A 24,742-nucleotide genomic window follows, 5' to 3' on the forward strand; every position below is an offset into this window, starting at 1 on the left:
AATTAATGTGCTTTAGTATTCTTAAATTACTTTGGTATTTTTAATGTGCTTTGGAATTTTTTGAAATGAGTGTTTAATTTATACATAGAAAACCATCCAGTGTGAATCTCATTTCACATATGGAGGTTGTAAATGGCTCGTAAAACAAGTGGAACCCTCAACGCATCAGAAAATCACTAAGAGCAATAAACTATACACAAAAATCTCTCTAAGAGTAAACTTGTATGTATCTAGTGACGTTCTGCAGTAAAATCGGGCTCAGCGGGCTTCTGAGGCAGCAGAGGCAGCAATGTTGGTGACGGTCTAGTGTCGCGCTTACCCTTTTGTCGCAACCCTCGCAGCGCGTTGGCTGCAAACTTTGATGCATATACAGCGGCAAGGATGCTAGGTGAGGTTCCTGCATCTCTTGTCAAAGCATCTTGCAATCTGTCCTCTTCTTCGCGTAACGACTTCTCGAGCTTTCTCTTCCAGTGCCGGCGCCATGCTGCTTGTATGAAACAGGCTGACCATGTTCTCCACTGCTGGGAGTAGAACCTGAGAAAGTAAAATTGTAGTTTACAGCATAAGAAAACTACATGACCGAAAACCAAAACTATAAACAAGAATACTAATCGCAATCCATATATCGGTTTAATGCTGCTTTTGCATAACACAAGTTTCCTTCAAGTCATTAAAATCACTGTAATATGAAGCTTGCCTGAAAGTGTGTTGGAGCTGCTTGCTGTGCAGGCGCCGAAACTGGGAGGCGACAAACTTCAAATCATCAGCCTTGAGTGCAAACGCTTCAACCTCGGTTTTAGCTTCCACTGTCCTAGTTGAGGTGGGGAGATTGGTGGAGGAGTTTGGATCCAAGGCCCATGTAAGAAGCTCTTCTCCACAGAAGTCACCAGCCTTAAGATCAGCAGTGTTAAAGAAGCCAGTTCTTCCACCATTTGTAGTCATGGTTGCTAAATTTCCGCGCATAATAAACAGCATCTCATCTACTGGATCACCTTCTCGGGTTATATAGCTCTTGTCCGTGTATAGAACTGGCTTGAGACGATCGCACATGGCGTCCATCAGTTGTTCATCCATTGTTTCGAAAATTGGCACCTACGACAAATTGAGCTGATTAACAAAACTGCTAATATTTGGAGAAAACGAGGATGCAGAAGTTATTAGTGAAAACACTCACTCTCTGGAGAAGACCCAAGCAAAGATGGCGCTTTATGTCCTTTCGTAGGTCCTTAGGAAGGTTACGAACTAGAGTATCTTCGTCAACACCTCTTGTTTCTTGCCATTTGTACTGATCATACCGTCTAATCCTTTCCCTCAAGTTCTCCGGGAGCATTCGGTGTGCCATCCACTGTTCTGCATCGCGCCTTTTCACTCTCATTTCTTCAATTCTCACAGTTGTGGACTGCAGATATTTCTACAACATCACAAGAAACAAGGTCAGCATCTTAGGCTTTTGCTCATTCATTCTAGGACAAAACTAAAATTGCCGAATCAACTTTTACCTGCATATTGCCAATCAGCAACGAAAACAGAACTAATCCCAAAATCGATATGCTAACGGCAAAGATTATCTCCCAAACATATGTACTTGTTTTGAGGTTTTGGCCAAGTGAACTGCAAAACTTGAGAGTTTTAGCTGCTACACTTCACAATGCTAAGTGATTAAGAAAGGAGAGTTAAAGGATCATGATTACGAACCTAAGGTTGCGCAGTCCCCACCAGAAGCAGAACAAGAATTTCTTTGGAAAATCTCTTGTCTCCACCACACCAGACGCCAGAGCATCATAATATATCCCAAAGTTGAACACTGATGAATTTTTAATGTCGCCCGGGTCAATGAAAGGGCAAGAAGCGTTTTTATTTGCCACAAAGCTTGCACCAGTGTCACTGTTACAGTACAGGGAATTCTTACAAGCATCTTTTCCATCGCAATGATCGCGCCAGCACCTATACTCGCGTTCCATGGAGAACAAATACCAAAAGGCTCCAACTATCTGGTATAACACATTCGCCACCGCATCAGAAATGCCACATCATTTTCTCAGATATTTCTGAGGACTTGAAAACTATCAAAACATCAAATCAGACTTACATGACTGGCTAGCATGTAGAGCAGAAGATTGAAAGCAGCTCCGGCCCATGCTGTTTCGGTCAGGAAGCCAGAAGTTCTTGTTACTTCTTTGTAGAGTGGAAAGATCCTCCAAAATCTCGGCACATATTGCGCAACGATTACAAACTTCAGCAAGTCCTTTGTGACCGGTGAAACCGGACGCGATATTGTAGGAATTACAATAAAAACTACAACCTGAACAGATGTAGCAGAACCAGGAAAAACGTCAGTATTTGAGTTGCGGACATAAGTTCCAACCAGAGATATGGTTAACAGAAACCAATCCATTATAATAAAATCCTGTGTAAACTACTGACCATACCTGTGGCAATGGAAGAATGGCTAGAATGTCAATGATGAAGTACGAGGACAAGTATCTTTTCGCAATGGCCACGGGGTCATCAATTAGCTCACCCCTCCCAAATACGCGAGAAGATGGGGCAATAAACCCCGTGCGGAACTGAAAGATGATGTGAAGCACATGAAAGATGTCGGTAAATGATCGAAGAACACAAGCAATGATCTGCAATCTCGTGTCCATCTCGATGCATTTTTTTTTGCCATCAACCACCGGGGTATAAAGAAACAGCGGGTCCAAGGACACAGCAATGACACAAGAGAGCACAAATATCTTATTCCAATTCTGAAGAAATGATCCCTGAGGGTCAAGAATTTTCCTCCTCGAGCCTGACTCATTTGCTGGCCGGTTGCCTACGGAAGTGGAACTTAACGGTTTTTTCAAGCTTATAAACCTGTCGGAACCTCTATCTAGTCCTCTCCGAATACTCCTCAAAACTGCATTCACAGATGGTTTCGCTCTTCTTAGATTTCGTCCATCATCAGCAGAAGCTTCTCTTTCAGAACTTACAGAACCCTCCGATTGCCAATCTTCAAACCTGGATAGAACAGCAAACATAGCAAGCAGCACCGAAGAAACTAGTTAGATAAGGCAGACAACTAAATCAAGGATCAACCGCATGGAAATGCTCCTAATTATGAATTCAGTGCTTGATTCAACATTAGTATCACAAGCACCGATCTTCTCTCAATTGAGTCAGTTACTGCATTTCAATGATAATATCTAAGTAAATGTAACTGTATTGCTGCACCGGGGTTTCTACATATCTCAATCTGACTCCTACTACGTATGCTGATTGCTTTAGTCCCGTGAATTAGTAACATAACATAACGCAGGTGCACAAACAATTGCGTGAAAGTATATTAGATTCCGAAAGTACTAGCAGCAGCATTGAACAAACTAACCTTACAAATTTAAGCCTCTTGGAATTCATGCTTCTGATATTCAGATTCCCGTTGCTCAGTGATCTTCGGTATTGAAATTTACTTATCTAGAAACTCGAAGAGGCGCACGATATAGTAGACCTAACAACAACAGCAATAGAGATAAATGTGATCAACCTCTAAAGCAAGAGTGATAAACATGGTCATGAATTTATAACAAAAATTTTCCAATGGAATCGTCAGTCTGAAAAATCGATGTTTCCGCACTCGAAAAAATCAACCATGCAGTGATCATTTTCTTCTAAGCTAATTAATCTAATCATTCCACAGTCAAAGTAAAACATAGCATTGACTCAAAGTCCGAACAAAGATAGAATATTACCAAAAAAGGAGAAACAGGATGAAAACATGGCAATCGAGAATAATCCATAAACAAACATGGATAAGAAAAACCGTAACAAATTCAGAAAAAATAAACTATATAACACCCTTTGTCCCCTCACACAAGTTATAACTTTCTGTTTGGTTGCTAAGAAAAGAAAGTTTCAACACCGCTGGACTTGTATTGTTATACCTTATTTTCCCACACCATGGAAACCCATGTCAGAAAAAGCTAGACTGATGTATCCGACCAAAACCCAACGAGGATGGAGCTTGTTATTGTTTCCTTCCTGATGTTCCCAAAGTTCTGAGTATTTTCTCTTCTTTTCCCACCTTTTTTTCTCGGACCCCAAACAAAAAACCAAAGGCCAGAAAACTTTAGGACGAAGAAATCAAGGAAAAAACAACTTGTAGGGAAATTTCGTTTCTGAATAAAGCAAAACAAGTTTTGCAGAGAGAGTCTACAAATGGCAGTTATATGTGTTCTTGTGTGAGTCAAGAGACGGAAATAAGAAAGAGGGAGAGGAAAAAAACACAAGGCGCGGACGCAGTCCACGCTTGAGAAGAGTCTAAGTCAAGCCCAACGAAACTCCAAAGAAATTGAGGATGATAAGACTAATTTCCTTGATTTTATTATTTTATATGTACTGTTGGGCTACTTGTCTCGAGTCATCAGTTTACTATGTATCGATCGTTTAATCGATTAATAATATAAATTTTTGAATACGTTATAAGTATTTATTGAACGTTAATAATATTAAGGCAAAATTTTAGTTGCGAAAAAATCTCTTATGTTTTATAACTCCAATAAATTAAAGCTCAGTTGATTAAAATCATTTACTCTTGCGCTTCAAAATCATTTGACCTTGATATATTATTGATAGTAGCCCAAATGTGGCCGGGAAATTAAAGATTTGAATTCTTTTTTTTTGTAATATGTGACAGTCTACCTTATTTAGTTATGGTTGCACCTAATCTTTATTACTTAACATTTTTGGATTGAACAAATATTTAAAAAAATCCATTTAAATAAGAGTGGTTAAAAGACTTGGTCAAATCAAGCTCCACGTGTGCTTCTCCTCCTCCTTCCCCCGTTGATTAAAGAAATATATGTCGGGTGCGACTTCGACCAGTTTCTGAAATGTCAAAATTATATGAGTAAATTTTGGATGGTTCTATTTCATGCACTTTTGTTAATTTTTTTTCACTTTAATCTTCTTCAATTTATTTGATCCAGCGATAAGAAATTGAGAAAAATATATAAGAAGTAAAAACAGATGTGTGGATAGGCACTACCCTAAATTTTAGTAATCAGGGTTGAAAAATTACTAATTGTAAAAAAGACGATTTAATGGTTCATTATTAATTACAAAATTTTTTTACGTAACTCAAAGTGAGATCGCTTAATACAAGTCATATTTGATTTTGTAAATTTTTTGACATGTGATTTTTGTTTTTTTTTTTAACACTAATTTGATCAAATACGAGGCGAAATCGAATTAGGGATCCAACACACGGGAATTTAGCTTGGAGCCACTCTAATGCGTTGAGTTTATTTCAACCTTGCCGTTGCACTCGAGTTGGCCGCCTAACTGGTCTAACTAGCCAATCTTGCACCTTAGGCAAATAGTTAGGAATTGTTATTAACATTAAAAAATAGTAACATTACACTAGAAATGAATGTCGAATAACTATGTAAGAGTGTCAGTAGCAGTTCTCAGTATGGGCGGATTTATTTAGGACCTGGGTGATCTCAAAACCCTCTGAAGACCAAGGAAAAACACATGTGAAGGTCCATCTGGAACCGTCCGAATATGATACTAAACTTTTTTCTGCCCATAAAGTGTTTGATAAAGGAACATCTCAGTAGCATACGATATGGAGTCTCCTCATCACTCGGCAGATTACTTTGGCATTTAATGTGATGCATGCAAATGACGATTGACCCTCTAAGTGCTCGACAAATTTCCTCACTAGCTTTGATGTTTTACCCAAGACCCCCTAAAATTAAAATCTTGAATCTGCCACTGGTTCTAGTAAATTGTCGAATTATGAATTACATTGTGAAGCATAATTATAAAAGAAAACTAACGAAAAATTCAAACAAAACTTTAGTTTTAATGAAAAATGACAAATAAAGGTGTAATGAATAATATCAGAGAAAAATAAAACTATAATTTTTTGTTAAAAGTAAACAATACCAGAAATATTTCGTTAAAACTCCCTAATTATAATTCAACGACTCTTAAGTAACATAGACATGACCTAATTGGGCATTATCATGTTTGGTCATTGGCACCATCCCAAGCACGACAAAAACGACCTCTTGTCCTTCATACAAAGGGAGGGACCCCCAAATAAATGCCTCTTCAATCACTTCACATAGAAATTTAATGTAACCTCATCCCCTCGCTTCAAGTCTCAATAAATCCACAGCCATCAATGTCATAGCCCGTAGCGCAAAAACTTGTTGCATTTATGAAGTTTTGTTTTTCCATCCATACTAATACTCTCACGACATGTACTTTTTTTTTTTTTTGGTATATTGATATTTTGATATTAAGGGGAGTTCGATTAAGCCACACAATAGATAGCCTAATTTGGTATCAAATTCGTTATCCACAAGATTCGAACCTAAAACCTCTTATTTTCAAGTAAAAATGAATGCTATCAGACCGTAATACTAAGTGGCCTCACGACATATACTTTAGAGCTAACTATCTCGACTAAGCTATCTTATCTGTTAGGGGAGCTTAATCGAGAAAGTATTGCACCACAAGTCATTTATATCTTCTCTACTGATTTCTTCGATTCGTCAAGAAATTTCGTTGAATGAGAATACAACGTTCGTGTTTTATTAAACACCGCTCAAATGGTATCTCCTATTGTCGAAAAAAAATTAAAATTTAAGGATTGAGAGATCATTGATGACTTGAGAAAATTGAAGGATTAAGAAAAGATTAACGTTTTGATCCCACCAACCATCGTCTCAAAACAAAACCAAAAAACAGAAAAGGAGGCTACTTTTGGATAAGAAAAAGTACGTAGAAATACGTAGTGTGAATATAAAGACTTTGTTTATCATACGTGAATACAACATGGATGTCCACATACGTAGAAAAGGTCCATTACTTAATAAGTTGAAGTTTGAATAGGTCTTCCTTGTGCATTGATTTAATTTAACAGGAAAACTAATAAAAATAATTTGAAAACTTTGAATTTTAATGATAAGGACAAAATAAAAGATAAAGTAAATAGTACCATGATCGACTTTTTAGTATAAAAATGTGATTTTTCATTAAAGCGAACAATTCCGGAACTTTTCATTAAAATTCCCTTAATTAATATCCAAATACGGTCTTTTTAGAATCAATTAGTCAATTAGCAATTTAGAAGCACTTCTGCAAGTTGGTTCAAGAACAACTACGGTTTCGATTGGAGAACTTAAAGAAAAAGTACAACTATAATGTAAGGAAATTGAATTAAGCACGGAAAGGGTTAAATGCTAGCATCGAAAAGAGCCGTCATTGACGATAAAGCAGAAGTTCGAACTTGACAAATAAGCTCGTGCCACGCAAGAGAGGAAAGCAGGTCTGATCGCACCGTAGATCAAGTTGTAACCGAAGTAGACCAAGAAAGGAGTGGAAGCTTCGCACCTCACCCCAAGGTGCGTAGCTTGCTTGTTAAAAGGATGGTTGGATGGTTGTTTCCTAGACCACCGAAGAGGGTGGAAAAGTAAGTCAGGATTAAGCTAGTCAAGTTCGAGGACCTCCATTTTAGCGAAAAAAGTTACGAGTTCAAATAAAATCTCCCTCAAGTTCGAAACATCCTTCCGTAAGTTAGACTAGATTAGAATATTACTTGAACAAAAAGAATCTTGGTATAAATCCTGTATCCGGAAAGTCATGCAAAGGGCTCAACTGACCATTGAGTTCGGCTTTGTTTTCCCATTACATTGAAATCTGTAATGGTTACCAAACGGCCCAAAATTATATTCGTAAACACTGGTTTAACTTCATCAATTTGCGGATAATATGAATAGCTCAAATATGTGGCAATTTATTTGCTGCAATTAACATGACAAGAAATGGAATTGTTCAACTTTCCTTGGGATCCTATTAAGCTCCCATGACAGAAAAATAGCAAGATACGCAGAATTGGGGAAGAGGCAGATGATTACGAGTAAAAATGGCGATGATCATGCCGGTTTATCCAAATTACAGTACTGAACGTTCACGGATAATTAAGTTTTTCGGGGAAAAGAAAATTACAATGCTAGACTAGCTAGTGATGTACCAAGTTTCCTATCCGTCAGCTAATACAGATCAAACTAGCTAACCCGAAATATTCAGTTCTGTTAACGATAAAATCCTGAAATGCCTACTAAATTTATTGTCCTTCCCTAACAATTTAAAGTGAAAAAAGGGGACTTTCCTCACCTTTGTCTAGGGTTTCTCCTCATCTGACTGAGAGCATGGCGGTCCGGGTACAGAATCAACAAAGAACTCCTCCACTGATGCAAGGAAAAGCTAGTAAGTTATATTTGAACCCGCCTGATCAATATTATTTTGTAAAAACTATATATAAAATAAAAAGGTAGAATAACTGATGCAACTCCAATTACCTATATCCTCTTGCTCTGGAGAATCGAGTAAAATTTCAGAATCAGACGGCAGAAAGGGTGAACCGGGGTAGTTTCCTAAGGCTCCTAAATCTGCACAGAAAATCAAGGCAATGCAATTACGAAATCATGTGATATTATGCAAAAGCAGCTCTATTGCTCTGTTCATACTTGCATCCGACATGTTACCATATGTGCCTACTCATGTGATTCATTCAGAAGACCGTTGCTAACTTAAAAGCTAGTAGGAAAAGGAAATGCTCAAGAATTTGTTTCGATGATTTTAGAATGTAACATTCCCGCTATACTTTTGGAGGAAGTAATGAAAAGCTTGTACCAGATGTTGGGATGTAGCATGTATGCTTTTCTGCAATATTTTGGGGATAACTCCAGTGTGTCTGGATGGAAATTGTAACAACAGACACAACTCTACTTATGTATAGAAAATCTGACAAAGATTCCTATTAGAACGGAAATGCTCTATACTGGTAAAAGGTAGCTCAAATGCTTTATGGCCATAACAGTCGAAAAGAAGAATAACACTTGATGACTGCTATAAGTGATTCAAATCAACTCAAAATTTAGAAATATAATTGCGCAGAAATTACTCAAAACTATAAATTACCTCCCAAGTTTGATAAATCTGCTGTAAGATCTGATAAACTGAGATTCCACGGAATTGGAATTTGGTCCAGTGATCTGAGAGAATCCCGAGAATTTCCAGCTCCACCATCAGGTGCAAGTTGCAATCCAACAGAACTTGCCACATCAGATGTAAATGGAGTATCAAGTGCTGTGTCTACTCCCATTCCAGATATTTCTGAAGCAGAGAACGGGAAGTGACCACTCGATGCAACTGATGTAGGACTTACAGGCATCTCCGACATGGATGACATGGCACTGTTTGGTGGAATGACAGGAACCACATCAGCACCACTGCAGTCCATCATAATACTTCAAAAAGAATAGGAAAGCAAAAAAAAAACTGCCATTAGAAAACTTTTATCGACCGAAACAGGAAACAGGTGCACAAGACAAGGGAATGTCATCCAATACATTAGTTCCATAGGGAAAAGAAAATGTTCAAACCTATGTAATTCCTAATAGAATGGGAAATGGGGTACAAAAGAACAAAAGCGTCTCTAAGGTTTCGGTAACAAATTAATTGGTATGTTGCATGACTAATCAAAGAGAGAATGAGGGAAAAGACAAATTCTCACTCATTCCCAGAATTCATCCGCATGGGATGGAAGTTGCTAGGTGCAGGTACCCCATTAACTACATGACAGTTGGATATTGCACATCCCATGGAATCGAGATGGGGTTGACCTGCTGCTGGCATCGGAGGTTGCTGAAGAACAGGGTATCCCATAGGTAAGTTGTTAACTGCACTGCAAACAAGTGGCAATGAATACTAACGAAAACTATCACATAAATATGTCATATTACAGATTGCCACAAACTGACATGCATATAGAGATCCTTTAACACCTTAGAACTTACAGAAATAATAATTCTTTAATTATCACTGTTGAGAATAACATTTGAACTCTTAAAGTCAAATGAGAGTTCATCCAAAGTTCTAAAGACGGAAGTATATCTCTGTTAGCATTGAGGAACCAAATTGTGATCCCTATGAATCCACCGAGAGAGATGAGGATAAAGTAGAGCTAATAGAATTAATTCATGCGTTTATACCATCATGTTACTGCAAGCTAAAAACTTACCAGGCATAGGATGGATCCCATTTTGTATAGGGGCCAAAGGAACCTTCAGAGGCATGGGATTATACTTCGAGAGATGATAGTGATGTTCCAGCAAATGATTGAAAAGGAGGATTTGTTTTTTCAATTTTAGCCTTATGTAATAGGCCCTGAAAAAGTCGGCATTTTCTTCTTCCAACTTCTGCCATACTGTATCAACAAATAAAAAAAAGAGTAAGCATTTTCTTCCAACTCATGATCAAAATTATAAAGATAAACATGTAGCTTTTTGTCATTAATTCCTCACTATACGAGAAGAGAAGAATTCAGGATCGTACTGTCAACAATAGCTATGGAAAACAACTACATCAGGATTCTCATTTCAGAATTAATCGAATTTACAGTATAAATACTTAAGTAAATGTAATGGCAGTACTGACAATACAAATACTTCAACATAAATAGGTTTCGAGTTGCCTACCCAAAGTTGTAAATCCAGGATCTATCCTTGCACGAGTCAAGAGGGTTTTAACTACCTCATCTCTATTCATATATAATTGTAAACACCGCTCTATAAGATTCTGGACCTAAAACATTTGTTGTACACAATATACCATCACGCAGATGAGAAACAGATTAGTCAAGCTTTTTCACAAACATTATTCAGAAAAGGAAACAAAGTAAGACGTAAAGAACAGAATAGAAAATGTAGAAAAGAAAAGAAAAGATTGCCGAAAAATGTCCTTACAAGTTCAATATCTTGGCGTGATACTTTCTTGTTATCATTGCCTGAATTAGATACTGAAGCTGAATCTGTTGCAGGAGGCTCATTACTTTGGTTTTTCACTTGGTCACCTTGTGAATCATGTAAAACTTGAGTTGATGATTGATTTTCTTGCGTGCTCTGTGATTCCAAAAATAGGACTTTTCTCTTTAGTCAAAAGCGAAATGTGCAAACAACAAGATATGACATGCTAACAATGTGAAGAATTATGAAGTGGCACCTGTGAGTTCTTCATTTCATCTGAATGCAGGTGGACCGCATGTCTTCAGTATGGCCCTGGTATCCTCCAAGCAAAGGTCGTCTTTGCTGATATCAATACTTTTACACTTACATGGAATGAAAGACGAATGACAAAAAACATAAACCTATCCACTTAAATACTAAATAAGTCGTGAAAATTTCACAGTGAAAAAACATAAACCCATTGCTAAAATAACACAGAAGCAAGATCTGTTTTATCAGTAAACAACACATATTTCAAATTTTGAAGCATTTAGATTATAAGATTCTATGGGAATATATCGAACGAAGATGTACTTCTCATTTTTCATCTAATGTACCATAATGAGCTCAAAGAAAAGCATCAACAGTATAATTTAATAGTCATTATGTTATGCCCTATCTACTTTGGTCCGGAAAATTCGCCAGTATGAGATTTAAATACACAACAAGCACATGTAACAAATCGGGTTTAGAGCAAGCATACACCTAAAACAATTGCCTCATTACCATAACAAATGATGATTGCTTAGCTCCCTCTATTCAAAGATGCTAGAACATAAATAACGAATAGATGTAATTCCAGTCCAGACAAGTTCCTTCCGAAATATTTGGAGTTTTCACTTTTGAGCAACAAAAGAGAATCTAAAGGTTACTTGGAATTTTCTGTATCTGCCATACTCCTTGGAGTAGCAAAGAATTGCAGCTTTGTTACCACACAATGCCTAATCTTGAATATTATGTAAGAATGTTAACACCCTAATAACTGACAAGATCTACAAAATTCACAAATTATTGCAAATATGAAAATTAGGGTTCATCCTTCAAGATCTCAGAAATAAAAAGATTTTCAAAACCAATTAAGTTCAGTCAGATCTGAGTAAGTCCAAATATTTCAGCAAAGTTGCTGCCTTTACACTACATACAAGCTTAACCATTACAATCAACTAATTTAATCAAAGAATTCAACTTAATTAACCATTAAAAAAATTAAAGACAGAAAGACATAGTTCTAAAAGAATCAATAGAAAAAAGGAAAAAGAAGTGAAGATCTAGCAATAAAATAAAATATATTACCTTCAAATCCCAGGAACAAGAATCTCCAAGACAACAGAGCAGACACACTTTATTTCGACAAATTTGAGAAAACACAGTTCCAAAATCTCCCAGAAAACAGAAAGACACACGTTGTTTCGACGAATTAAGAAAACCCAGTTCCCCTTTTCAAGCTCAAGAGTCAGCAAAAATCCAACTGAGACCCCTCTCTCTCTCTCACTTTCTCTCTAGAAAAAGCTTCAGCATGTACCAAAAGAAACAGACTTGGCAGCTCAAATTATGGACTACGGCTTTTAATTAGCTGGTATTAGTTTAAGATTTACTTCCATTATATCTACATGGAAAAGAAGAAAACAAGAGGAAGGAGGAGTTGGGAGTTGAAAGGTTGCTGCTAGACAGCTATGGCATCAATGGAAGGTGAAGCATGAGAGAGACAATTGTAAAGAAACAAAAATCACGCCGGGTTTGAGATGATGTTTTCTTGAAAAATAAGTACTTGACTTGACTTGGGCTTTCTATTTTCAAACTTAATTTTCCCGGAAAATTCAATTACGTGAGAAAGTGAAATTTTCTTGAAAAAGAAATTTTTTAAATGAATAAATATAAATTATCGAGCTATTTATTGGCTTGTTTATAAATGCTTTACAATGATTGAAAGCGTTTTGGTGAAAGTATTTTTGAAACCAATTTTTAGTAAAACGTTTTTGCTTCCTCCAGGAAAAACACTTGTAAGAAGCACTTCAAATGCTTTTGAAACCCACAAATATTTTTTTTTAAAAACGATTTCAATCATTTTAAAAATATTTTCAAACAAGTCATATCATCTTGTAATATTTTTTATGATTGGCATCGTCTAACTTCTTTATCATCTTAAAGATCAATTATGCAGAAAATCAATCAAATAAGAAATTGTGTAACTATTAGATTAGCGTTGTCAAAATTTCAATATTAATGTGAGAAAAATATTTTATCTATTTATTAAATAATCATTAGATTACTCAACAATTTCAAGTTTAGTTAATGTTTTTGCATATGTAATTTTTAAAAGGTTAATAAGAAAATAGACTATTTGAATCATTATAAAATATATTAACAATGAAGAATACCTGAAAATGTAAAACAAGAAAGTGCAAATAAGAAAGCTACTAGTATTTCTTTATTGTATTTAGGAGTTGATGGGCTTGGGCCATGGGCTCTTCATGATTGCACGAACTTCATTTTGTATTATATTTTTGCGGAATTACATTTTTATTCTAAAAATTTTATTTTGAATTTCATATTTTTTATAATTAGAGAAAAAAATATATTTGTAAGGAGTGTAGAATGAGATCCTTGAAATGCTAAAAACTGTTTTTTTTTTTTAATACAATGATATATGATATATGTATAATAAGGAGTAAGGATGATATATTCCTACCGTAATAGACCTATTGTATATTCTCCCAATGATATTTGGTTGAAATTAAGTATAACATTACTAAATTCAATGTGAGACCTACTTACTTTTCAGTTCTTTGTTAGTAAACAAATGACATGTGAGGAATGAAAATGTTGCATAACTTTGCATACATATTTATGGTAAGTAAACATATCACTGTGCAAGCAGACTCTTAGGGTTTAGGAGATGGTGCACTACTCTAAGTACATCTCCTTAATTATTCACCATATTATGATTAATGAATAATCGTACACATGTCATTTTTGAAACCGTTCATTATTTTAATCACCATTTAAAGATTGAATCTACAAAAACCAATCAAATTATAAATTGTTTGGTCGCCTATTTGTATCACGAGCATCTTAATTGTTACTAACCATCAATCTATTTGTACATTATCGATTACTAACTAGTCTCATTTGATTGATTTTTTTGCATAAATACATTTTAAATTGGAATTTAAGAGATGAACTCTTCACTTACAAAATGTGTAGAGTGAAGATTTGCTAATCACAACTAAGGTGAAGGAATTGCATGCTAGGGCACACCTTTATGAGTACCAAAATACATCCACTAACAACCCATTGGTGGAAAATTTAGCAGCCCTCGATCGCCTTATCCAATGTTGCATCGTGATCACTTGATACAAGTCTTTTCAACCTTCACTGGTATGGATTGGAAAATGCGATCGACCAGATGTGATATTGCGTTTAGAGCAAGCAGGATTTCTTGAAGGCTTCTCGAAGCACCAACTTTAATTGCTTATATAATAGTAGCCGTGGATCGATCAAGTGGACCAAACCTCCTCCGGGAAAACTCAAAATAAATGTCGACGGCGCTTGAAGAGAGGTGGATAAAGTGGAAGGTGTTGGAGTTGTAGCTGCTGGAGTTCGAAGACATGTCTTCTCTTCCCCTCATATTGAAGCATCGGCAGCTAGGGAAGGAATAGCTTTGCCGGTCGAAAGGGTTTTTCAAAATTTAACAATTGAAGGAGATTCACTCCAAATTGCAACAGCGTAAAGGAGCGCACCAAAAACATGTCTCCTATTGGACACGTTGTGGAGGACGCCAAAATTTATGTTGGTTGGGATTACTGGAGCATTATTTATCCATTGTGCGCCACCAAGCTAATGAGATTGCCGATCGTCTGGCTCGCCGAGCCTGTTGTCAAGTCATGGGTCGGAGCCACCGGATCTCATCATTGACCTTCTTCTGGAAGAGTGCTCTAGTGATTAGTCTGTTGTGGTTCTTTGTATGTCCTTGCTGTTTTCTTTGTAATCTTGTCCTTTTAATCAATGAAACAGCTATCATTGCTCTTAAAAAAAAAAAAAAATCTTCTCTAATTTCCAATTTATAGTTACATTTTTCTAATAACAGAAGTGCACATGTAACAATATGATACAGACATGTGGCATGATATCATCACCAAAATCACACACGTTACAGGTCAGAATTTGTTTTCATATCATTTTTTATGATCCGACCTCTCATTAAATAAGTTATTAGACTACTCACACATGTAACATGTTATACATTTCTTGAAAGTTACTATATGTTAGATTTAAGAGTTTAGCATGTCTAGGATAGTTGTGTGTGGCACATAATTTTAGAACGAGGATTTGTAGACTTGAAACTCAAACTTGAATATCGAAGCAGAGACCAGAAACCCCTAGTTCTAAACCAAACAATAGAGAATTCATGTTTGATTCAACTTTCAACCAAACAATAGAGACCTGTTTTAAGGACGGTGCTACATACATCAAATTGTATACTAAATGATGTGACACATTCTATAACATATCAATTTTTATTGCAATCATTAATCAAATTACTTGAATTAAAGCACAAATTGGATTGGTGCAACTTCATTTAGTGCACAAACTTAGTGCGTAAGTTTGATGTACCTAGCATTATTCTTGTTTCTAGTCCGCGGTTCATTGTTGTCGTTCTTCTAGTTCTATTCTAGTAATCAAATAACACATAGAAACTCATACTCTTTCACGAGGGGTAAAGAAGAACTTCAATAAGCAAACCCGATACAACGTTCTGCATGCACAAAAGGTGGCTACAGAATTATATGGAAAAACTCCGAACAAGGAAAAAGAGCTACACATGCTATACTGTATAAGTACATCATATTAATAATCAAATAATTGCACAATTCTTAGCTAATTAATGAACCATCAACCACGGAGAGTACCCGTATCCAACCATGCACTTAGAGAAACCCTATCAAGCAAACCGACAGTAGACAGATTAAAAGATATCAAAAAACCTACATTTATATATATTTGATCGGAAAAAACAACTTAAAATAAAATACATTCCAAAGAAAAGAACAAAAGTAGAAAGACATCGTGGGAGTGTGGCCATGAAGTGAACAAAAATTATGAGATTTGCGGTGTGGACTTATGGACGATCGATCTCCATAAGAAAAAAAAGTGACCATCTTAATAATTAAAGAAGATATAAGAAAATGACAAGAGTGCTTGTAATAATGCATGCAAGAAAATCCAAGTTGTTTGTTGTTTGTTTCACTCATTTTTCTGAATACACATGCACTACACAGCATGGTGTGCATAATAATATCCAATTTTAACATATTTTTAAAGAGATAAATGTTAAGGAGATTCTCTTAAAGTGAGATTCTTCGTGAACTCTTCACCACCTTATGTTTTGGCACAATGTTTTATAATGTTGTTATGGAAATTATACAAAAAACATGAGGTGACAGAGAGTCCATGAAAAGTTCCCCTTTGAGAGAATAACATTTCTCTTTTAAAGAAGCTCATATGGCAGTAGACGCTTTTGTGAACTTAGGACATAAGTATAATCATCCTTGTATTTCGTTTTATAATTTTTTTTTTTTTAAAGAAACTATACATAGAATAAATTGTTTCTTTTTTTTCAATATACCTAGAATAAGTTTTGATATGTACAGTTTATAAATTTGACGAGAATTTTCTTTGTAATTTTTTTAAGAAGGGGCCAATTATATCAGTGTGGTCCAACCATGGAAAAAATCTCATATCCCATCAGGCTGATTTTCCATTGTAATATGTAAAAATGTTTCAAGATATTATTCTTCAAATGAGACGATCGATCGACACAGGACCACCTTTGTAGTTTGTATACAATCATAGTGAAGTAGATCATGGTAGAAGACGACTTTGCCACTTTGTTCGTATGTAGATTTCTGGATCCCAACTCGAGAAAGGCTCCTCCAACACCTACTAATCCTAATAAACATCATCAACAACAATTTATATATGAAAAAGTAAAACTCATGAGTTACTGCAAAACCCCGTTGGCTTGTTTTCTTTTTCTCACAATTATAGTTAATTTTCTCGTTAAGTCTTCAATTAGATTAGATGAAGCAAAATTATTTGCTTGGTATTTGCCAATATCAATATAACTAGGTTTTATCATGTGAATTTATTTACCCTTATGGATCCTGACATAATAATTGATGCTAGGGTTAGCTCAAGCTCAGAGAACTTCGATCATTCAAGCTTAACCTTAACACCAAAAAGATAGAAGAAAGATGAGGAATTTTGATTCACAAAATTACACTAGAAAGAGAGAAAAATCATGAAGAGTTATTTTTAAAGTAGTTGTTATTAGCACTCTAAAAAACTCATATTGCACTCCAAATTTTCTATACTTAAAAAGAAAAATACACATGTAAACTAAGTTTTTAGAGTTCCAATAATATATATAGCATCCCTTTTTAATATGGATAAGTTATTTTTATGTATACCATCACATAGTATCACTGTAACACCATCATATAGTGTTATTAATCCATACATATTATTAGACATGTTTTATTTAAAAACCGCTTTAAGGTAATCAAAAGTGTATCTAGCTAATAACGGTTACTATAAAGTGTTAAAGGTGCTTATATGTAAAAAAAAGTACCGGAAAGAGCTTTATAGAAGAAACATCAAAATTTTGTATGTTCTTATTAATTAGATGTACATCGAAATATTTGATAAATTTTAAAATATTTTCAAAATTTTCAATGTGCGTCTATTAATAAGAACGTTTATATGAAAAGTGCTTATATGGGCATATATAAACGTTTTTTTTCTTTAATATTTTCAAACCAGCCCTTAAAAATACAAAACTCTAAACTATATAAACTCCTCGTTTACTCAGATATATCACACCACATGCACCCAAACTTATCAAAAAATGAGATTCGAGTTAGAGTGAACACAATTGAATAAGTGTTCTACAACTAAACACGTATGTGAGTTAAGAGCTAGGGTTGTCGGCTTAGTCTCAAACTTTTAAATGAAAAGCATCCTAAGATACGTACGTAAGGCAGTTTGGTCTAAAACCATGTGAGTTTGAATGATGGTTACCTGGAAATCAGCTTTCTCAGGTAAATTCTGATCTTTATTTTCGCTCAAGTACTCATAAGCATACCGGGGCCATGCACCTCTCATCAACTTACAAATTGCCAACATTTCTGTATGGCCGACCAACAAATATATGAACTCGATCCATCTACCTACCAAATCTAAACCGCATAAATCTAACAACGGCTCTAATTTGGTCGGGCAAGATAAAATTTCGCTACCCAACTGTATGGCGCCTGACAAAATTTCATCGGGCAAAATTCGTCGCATAAAGCTCATTGCACAAAGTTTTAACCAATGAAAAAAAAAAGAAATTGTCGGGCAAATATTCCAACGAAACATTCGTCTAGTAAAAATAAGTTGACCAACTTTGCTCGACCAACCTAACATGCCCCATCAAATAATTTTATAGAGCAAAGTGGTATTTTATGAAAATAAATAAAAAATTTATACAGGCCGACGAAAATTTCGTTGGCTAAGCTTTATAAAAAAAATATTAAATACTTGTTCGACGACTTCTTTCGTCAGCCAAACTGTTTTAATGTTTTAAGATAATATATAATATAGTGTAAATTAACTAATATTTCTTACATTAATCTCAAAAGATATTACAATACATAAAAAAAATTATAAGTTCTGAAAATAACGACAGAGCCAGTGCCACTCGTCCATCCTATGCTCAAATTCTTGGGGTGGATGGGTCAAAGCTTCAAAAGTTCTGTAATGCCTACACAGCACGTGCACCCACTCCTTGAATTGCTGAGTCCACAACTAGGTTATGTAGTCGGACATGCCTGACTCTTCCAGGTCGATCTCGAAGAGTTCTGAAAAAAAAAAAAAAAAAAAAGAAGCAAGTGTTGGTTTAAAAATACATTAAATAAGTAAAATTATTAAAAATAATAAAACTGAAAAAAACACACTTAGTCATCGTTGCCCCCTTCACCTCAAGTGAAATATTTTTCCATTTGGAGGCTTTCATCGGGCACCCCATGCAAATGACGACTCCCATCTCGCCAGTCAACCGCATGTTGACATCTGGTGTCCGCACGCATATTTCGGGGGTTGTAAACAATTCTAATCGGACAGGGAGCGATGACGACATCTATGGAAAAAAATTGTAAACAATTTCTAAAAATTTCAATATTTTGTAAAAGTTTTTAATATTTCCTACAAATTTATGATATATAATTTTTTTTATATTTCCTAAAACGTTATAATATATAAAAAAATTTCTAATATTTCCTATAAATTTATAATCTATCAAACATTCTAATTTTTCCTAAAATTTTCTTAAATTTATAACAAATTTCTAATATGTTTAAAAAAATTAGAATTATTTCCTAATAAGACTCGGATTAAATTAGGAAGACTCAAACTAAAATAGGAATGTACAACTCACTGTGACATAAAATTCCGTTACAAAGCGGAATTTTTTTTTCAAATAAATTAAAATATATACGTACATGTACAATACATAAATTATAAGCGAATTGATTTACTAGCTTGGGCATGGAAATAAGTTTAGATGAGTCTTCAATCCAAAAATAAAAGTAAATTAAAAAAAAAAACAACAACTCGTACACATCGCGGATGAACTGTTTTGGTGTGTTTTACCCAAATATTTGGGGTCCCAAGGTTGTTCAAACCCATCAAGAGATTATTGGAGGGAAGGAAGTACCACTTCGATATTTCATCTTTCTTCACACTTTTGTGACGTTTGTCTATTCTTGGTAATTTTTTAACCACTCAACGTATTTTTAGCACAAGAAAAGGGAACAAACCATAGTAATTTTGAAACAAGCTGAGTTAATCGTTATGAGACACACATTAATCAACGATTTTATAATTTCTTCTAATATTTCTCTATACTAATTGTCATTTTTAGTAGGGGAACGATTGTCCCCGCCACATATCTCCGCTCCTAATTATGTTTTGTCCCTAATTGGTACCTTTTTGAATAATGAAAATGCATCCCTAAATATCATTAGATTTAGACCTAGTTCGTATATGTTATTTTTTGTGAGCAAATAGTTTAATTTTTAATTTATGATAATATGAAATGCTTTGTCTCAAAAAGGGCAGCTGGCCCATGACCCAATTAGGCCCAAAAGAGAAAAGATCACCGGATGCTCTGCTGTGGGTTCATACACACTGCATATCAGCTGAAACGGTGTCGTAGGCTTTGGAGCCCACACCCCCTCCTTTCTGAGAACTATAAAAAACGAACGCTCACATTTCGTAAAACCCTAAACCCTAAATCCCCATTTCTGGGGACTCCTCGCACCTCTCCACCGCACAAACCCACTTTCATGCCCGTCAGACTTGTACCCCAACTCCGACTCCTCAGCGCCTCTCTTCCGGCGGCCCGTTTCTCGCCCATGAAATTCGCGCCTTCCAGTTCCTCCTCTCGGGCTGTACCCATTTTGTCGCGGGTCTTCCCCGTAAGGCTCAGGTACCTAGGGTTTCGCCGTTCGCTGCAGACTGAGCGGGCATTCTCCACTCGGGCGTTCCGGGGATCCAGGACAGGGTCCGGGTCCGAGGTGCCACGTGGATACGAGAGAAGGGCGGGTGGAGCTTCGAAGAGTCTGATTGAGGACGAGGCTGAGCTCAGTGACTGGGTCAGCGAGTTAAAGAGTGACTCGCGCGGGGAATCGGAGGGCTGTAGGGGGACGGTTAGAGAGAGGGGGACCGATGGGGAGTCTTATCCGATAAAGAGGAGCAGGAGAGATAGTGACTCTGGAGATTTTGGTGACTCGAGAAGGCGAGAGGTTCGGTCCCCGAATCAGTCCTCGTTTTCGAGAAATCCAGGGATGAGTAAGAGGTTGGATAATAATTCCGAGAGTGATAGGAAAGAGAGATCATTTCCACCCAGAAACAATCGTGGGAATTCGAATTCGAATGGCGATTTTGGAGATTCGAGTAGGCGAAGATTTCCGGCCCAAAATGACTTCTCGAGAAATGCAGGGGCAAGCAAGCGGTTTGATAACCAATTTCAGAGTGATGACGACCAGGAAGGCAGATTTCCCCGTAGAAACAATCGGGGGGATTCAAATTCATTTTCGAAAGGGATTTCAAGTTCAAAGGTGAAAGCAGAATCATTTACCAGGAATAGAGGTGGAAGAGATTCGGGTAAAGAATTACGTGTAATGGATGATACTGAAGAGGAGGAGGTAAAACAGTTCAGTGTTATTGGGGATTTTCTTAGTGAGGAAGAGAGTGATACTGCTGCTTCTGATGATGATGGTTTTGGAGTATTAAGAGAAAAAAATGCAGCTTCTTTGTTTCGTGGTTCGGATGATGAAGCAAGCAAAAGGGTTCTGCCGAAAAGTTCAGCTGGAAGCTCCGACTCTTATTTGAGTGAATCACGGTATGTTTAACATCAACATTTTTCATAATGGACTGTTGACAAGTTTCTTGTTTAACTTATTTTGAATGTTTGCAGGTTTGATCAATGTTCCGTCTCTCCGCTGTCCTTGAAAGGAATCAAGGATGCAGGATATGAAAAGATGACTGTAGTACAAGAAGCTACTCTTCCAGTAATACTGAAAGGTTTATTTCTTTACGAATCATGCACTGACTTTAGGATAAGGGGTGCCATCTTGTTGTAACCAATTCCTCATCACGAGGACACTGAAAGAAACAGAAACTTTGTTTAATCAGGATTGCCATAATATAAATAAGATCAAGTAACTACTATGTCCTCTTAAGGATGTCTGTTTTTGTTTTTCCCTCTAAAATTTGATCGATCTCCATTCGTGTCCATGAAATGGAAGTGCTTATTCTACTTAGTTGTGTTTTGTAGGCAAGGATGTCCTGGCCAAGGCTAGAACGGGCACTGGAAAAACTGTGGCGTTCTTGGTAAGATATTTCATTTGTTTCTCTGTGTGTAATGTTCTCGTATTAAAAAAAGATGCAACATTTATGATAAATTCCATGCTGCTTTTGGTTTATTTGAGGCATTCCATCTGTATTCTCCATTTATGCAGTTACAGGAGATTTTTCATCTTACTTGACGTTGAGTTTCTTTGTTTCAGCTTCCATCAATTGAAGCTGTTGTAAATTTACCTCCTATCACCCGTGATAATAAGCGACCCCCAATTTTTGTACTTGTTATATGCCCAACCCGGGAGTTGGCCAGTCAAGCTGCTACAGAAGCCAATAAGTTGTTGAAATATCATCCTTCTATTGGTGTCCAAGTTGTGATAGGTGGTACACGACTTGCTTTAGAACAAAAACGCATCCATGCCAACCCTTGCCAGGTAAGGTTTTCATCATTGCTGGAGAGCTTTGTCATTTACTGCATCGTCCTGTTTCATTAACTTCACCAGCTAAATATAAACTGAGCTAATGATTTATCATGCATTGACATAGCACTAGAATTTCATGAGCTAGTCTAACGGGTGAACGGCTGAATCAAGCTAGTTGATAGGCTTTTATAAAGTTGACTTAAGGTTTAATGGGGAGTGAAGGTTCACAATGTAGACCATTAGATTCCATCTACTTGAAACTGGCTCTTACTTTGTGTATGCTTTAGTACCGGTGCCAACTAAGGACAAAGAAGAAAATGCCTATCAACATAATTTGAGACATGTTTAATAGGCCTGTTTATATGCGATGTAACACACTAAAAACATCCAGATTCTTGTCGCTACACCTGGAAGGCTCAAAGATCACATTGAGAATACTGCAGGTTTTGCAACTAAGCTGATGGGTGTCAAAGTCCTTGTACTTGATGAAGCTGATCATTTACTGGATATGGGATTCCGTAAAGATATTGAAAGGATTATATCAGCTGTTCCCAAACAACGGCAGACACTTTTGTTTTCCGCCACTGTTCCTGAAGAGGTTTCTTTCACTACTTATTTTTGTGGTAATGTGGTTTTTATTTTTTTGGAAAATGTGAAAAACCACACATTTAAATATTGTACATGAACAGCGGTTTCTTCCTGATTGTAGGTCCGTCAAATCTGTCATATTGCTTTGAAAAGAGATCACGAATATATCAATACAGTTGAAGAAGGCAGTGAAGAGACACATGCACAGGTTGGTTCTTTTATGACGTGTGTGTGTAGACGTATTGATATGACATAATTTTGACAATTTGATGATTAATATCTATGTTTGAATTTTGTATGTATGATTTCAGGTTGCACAGACGCATTTGGTCGCTCCATTGGACAGCCATTTTTCCATAGTATATAGTCTTCTTAAAAAGCATATTGCAGATGACGTTGACTATAAGGTAGGCATTGTATTACCCCAAAACCTGGCTTGTTCAATTCATGCACCATGCTTTCAGGTGTTTCGTTAATATCTATTTAATACCATAGATATATTTCTTAGGAAGCATGGTTTGTGTTGCCCACAATTATTGCGATTTTATATAACATATGTGAGCTGCATCACCTTTATTGCTATCTTATGTAGCATGTGATTCTTGTATTATGCACAGGTCCTTGTATTCTGCACTACCGCAATGGTCACACGACTGGTTGCAGACCTTCTTGGCGAGCTGAACTTGAATGTCAGAGAGATCCATTCTAGAAAGCCACAGAGTTATAGAACCAGGGTTTCTGATGAATTCCGGAAATCCAAGGGTCTTATCCTTGTGACTTCTGATGTATCTGCACGCGGCGTTGATTATCCAGATGTTTCCCTAGTCATACAGGCAATATGCAGGACTTAACTAGAAGTTCCTTTGCCATATATTCAGCATGCAATATTTAAATTGTGGCTTTCAGTTTCCTGAGTTCCATGGCTTTCAAAATCTTTTACCAAAGTTGCTTTACCTTGTTTAAGCATCATAAACAGCTTCAGTACATTCTTCGCAACTTCAGCTGCTGTAGATTTGAACCTATAGTCCTCTTATTGTTGACACTCTCCCCTTTGTTTCAAACATAGGTGGGCGTGCCAGCTGATAGGCAACAGTATATACATCGACTTGGAAGAACTGGTCGTAAAGGCAAAGTGGGGCAAGGAATATTGTTACTGGCTCCTTGGGAGGACTTCTTCGTGTCCAGTATTAAGGATTTGCCAATAACCAAGGCTTCTGTACCTTCAGTTGATCCAGATACTACGAAGAAGGTGGGTTTCTCTCCCTCGTATCTCCGTCACTTGTTTCTTCCCGGTTTTCCTTGAAGCATTTTGTTGGGTAATCCCTTGAAGCATATAGTTTGATGTTTTAATATTGGAAGTGTGTCTAACAGGTGGAACGAGCACTGTCCAAGGTGGAGATGAAGAACAAAGAAGCAGCATACCAAGCATGGCTCGGGTATTACAATTCGAACAAGAAAGTGGGGCGCGATAAGCATAGGCTCGTGGAGCTTGCTAACGAATTTAGCCGAAGCATGGGGCTGGACAACATTCCCGCCATTCCCAAGCTTGTTCTGGCCAAGATGGGGCTTAAGAATGTCCCTGGATTGCGTTCCAAGTAGCTCCGGTAGCAGCATAGTTGATTTGATTGTTTCGATTACTAGTTAACATCGGAAAAAACTAACCTCAAATCGAAGAGATTTCTGATATTTTACGTGTTGATCTAATAGAAGTTATTCTGACACTGGCAACACTATTAAACACAAATTATTGTGGATGGATTCAATATTCATGAAAGGCGGGGTTTGAAATGATCCATGTTACGGGAACCAAGACAACCTAGTTAAAAAATGGGGTTAAGGGCCTAAACAAACCCTAATCCATAGACGTTTCATCTATACACATTCCCTCCTTGTAAACACAATTATATCGTAGATTTCACCTGTCTCTGTTTTTCACAACCTTTCGTTAATTGGTCATTAATATTTTAATTATAAGTCGAGTGAGAAAAT

General features: G+C 36.5%; 3 protein-coding genes across 9 annotated transcripts; 1 reads left to right on the forward strand and 2 right to left on the reverse strand.

The window, feature by feature from the left end:
* Nucleotides 1-6: 6 nt before the first annotated feature.
* Nucleotides 7-4,285, reverse strand: LOC103929332 (cyclic nucleotide-gated ion channel 1). Its single transcript, XM_009338515.3, has 9 exons — nt 3,924-4,285; nt 3,371-3,490; nt 2,430-3,003; nt 2,090-2,302; nt 1,696-1,991; nt 1,500-1,611; nt 1,175-1,411; nt 698-1,092; nt 7-534 (listed from the first exon to the last, which is right to left on the reverse strand). The coding sequence occupies exons 2-9, from the start codon at nt 3,397-3,399 to the stop codon at nt 231-233; spliced, it is 2,160 nt and encodes a 719-aa protein (XP_009336790.2). The 5' UTR covers nt 3,400-3,490; nt 3,924-4,285; the 3' UTR covers nt 7-230.
* Nucleotides 4,286-7,887: 3,602 nt separating this feature from the next.
* Nucleotides 7,888-12,593, reverse strand: LOC103929333. 7 transcript variants are annotated; one of them, XM_048566136.1, is made up of 9 exons: nt 12,135-12,593; nt 11,059-11,144; nt 10,803-10,958; nt 10,536-10,641; nt 10,079-10,264; nt 9,572-9,737; nt 8,977-9,287; nt 8,355-8,444; nt 7,888-8,243 (listed from the first exon to the last, which is right to left on the reverse strand). In XM_048566136.1, the coding sequence occupies exons 2-9, from the start codon at nt 11,071-11,073 to the stop codon at nt 8,176-8,178; spliced, it is 1,098 nt and encodes a 365-aa protein (XP_048422093.1). In that variant the 5' UTR covers nt 11,074-11,144; nt 12,135-12,593; the 3' UTR covers nt 7,888-8,175. The 7 variants fall into 7 exon arrangements, with proteins under 7 accessions (XP_048422093.1, XP_048422092.1, XP_009336793.1 ...); XM_048566135.1 differs by having other exon boundaries at nt 8,977-9,305; nt 11,059-11,114; nt 12,135-12,592; XM_009338518.3 differs by having other exon boundaries at nt 8,977-9,305; nt 11,059-11,139; nt 12,135-12,592.
* A 7,451-nt stretch (nt 12,594-20,044) lies between these two features.
* LOC125469046 (DEAD-box ATP-dependent RNA helicase 31-like) lies at nt 20,045-24,474 on the forward strand. Its single transcript, XM_048565940.1, has 10 exons — nt 20,045-21,285; nt 21,361-21,467; nt 21,721-21,776; nt 21,953-22,177; nt 22,557-22,763; nt 22,875-22,961; nt 23,065-23,160; nt 23,371-23,586; nt 23,820-24,002; nt 24,125-24,474. Exons 1-10 carry the CDS (start codon nt 20,045-20,047, stop codon nt 24,350-24,352), a joined length of 2,646 nt encoding a protein of 881 aa, XP_048421897.1. The 3' UTR covers nt 24,353-24,474.
* The last annotated feature ends 268 nt before the right edge of the window (nt 24,475-24,742 follow it).

The sequence above is a fragment of a genome, unplaced genomic scaffold, assembly GCF_019419815.1.
Source record: "Pyrus x bretschneideri cultivar Hongxiangsu unplaced genomic scaffold, Pyrus_bretschneideri_v1 Contig40, whole genome shotgun sequence".
NCBI lineage: Eukaryota > Viridiplantae > Streptophyta > Magnoliopsida > Rosales > Rosaceae > Pyrus > Pyrus x bretschneideri.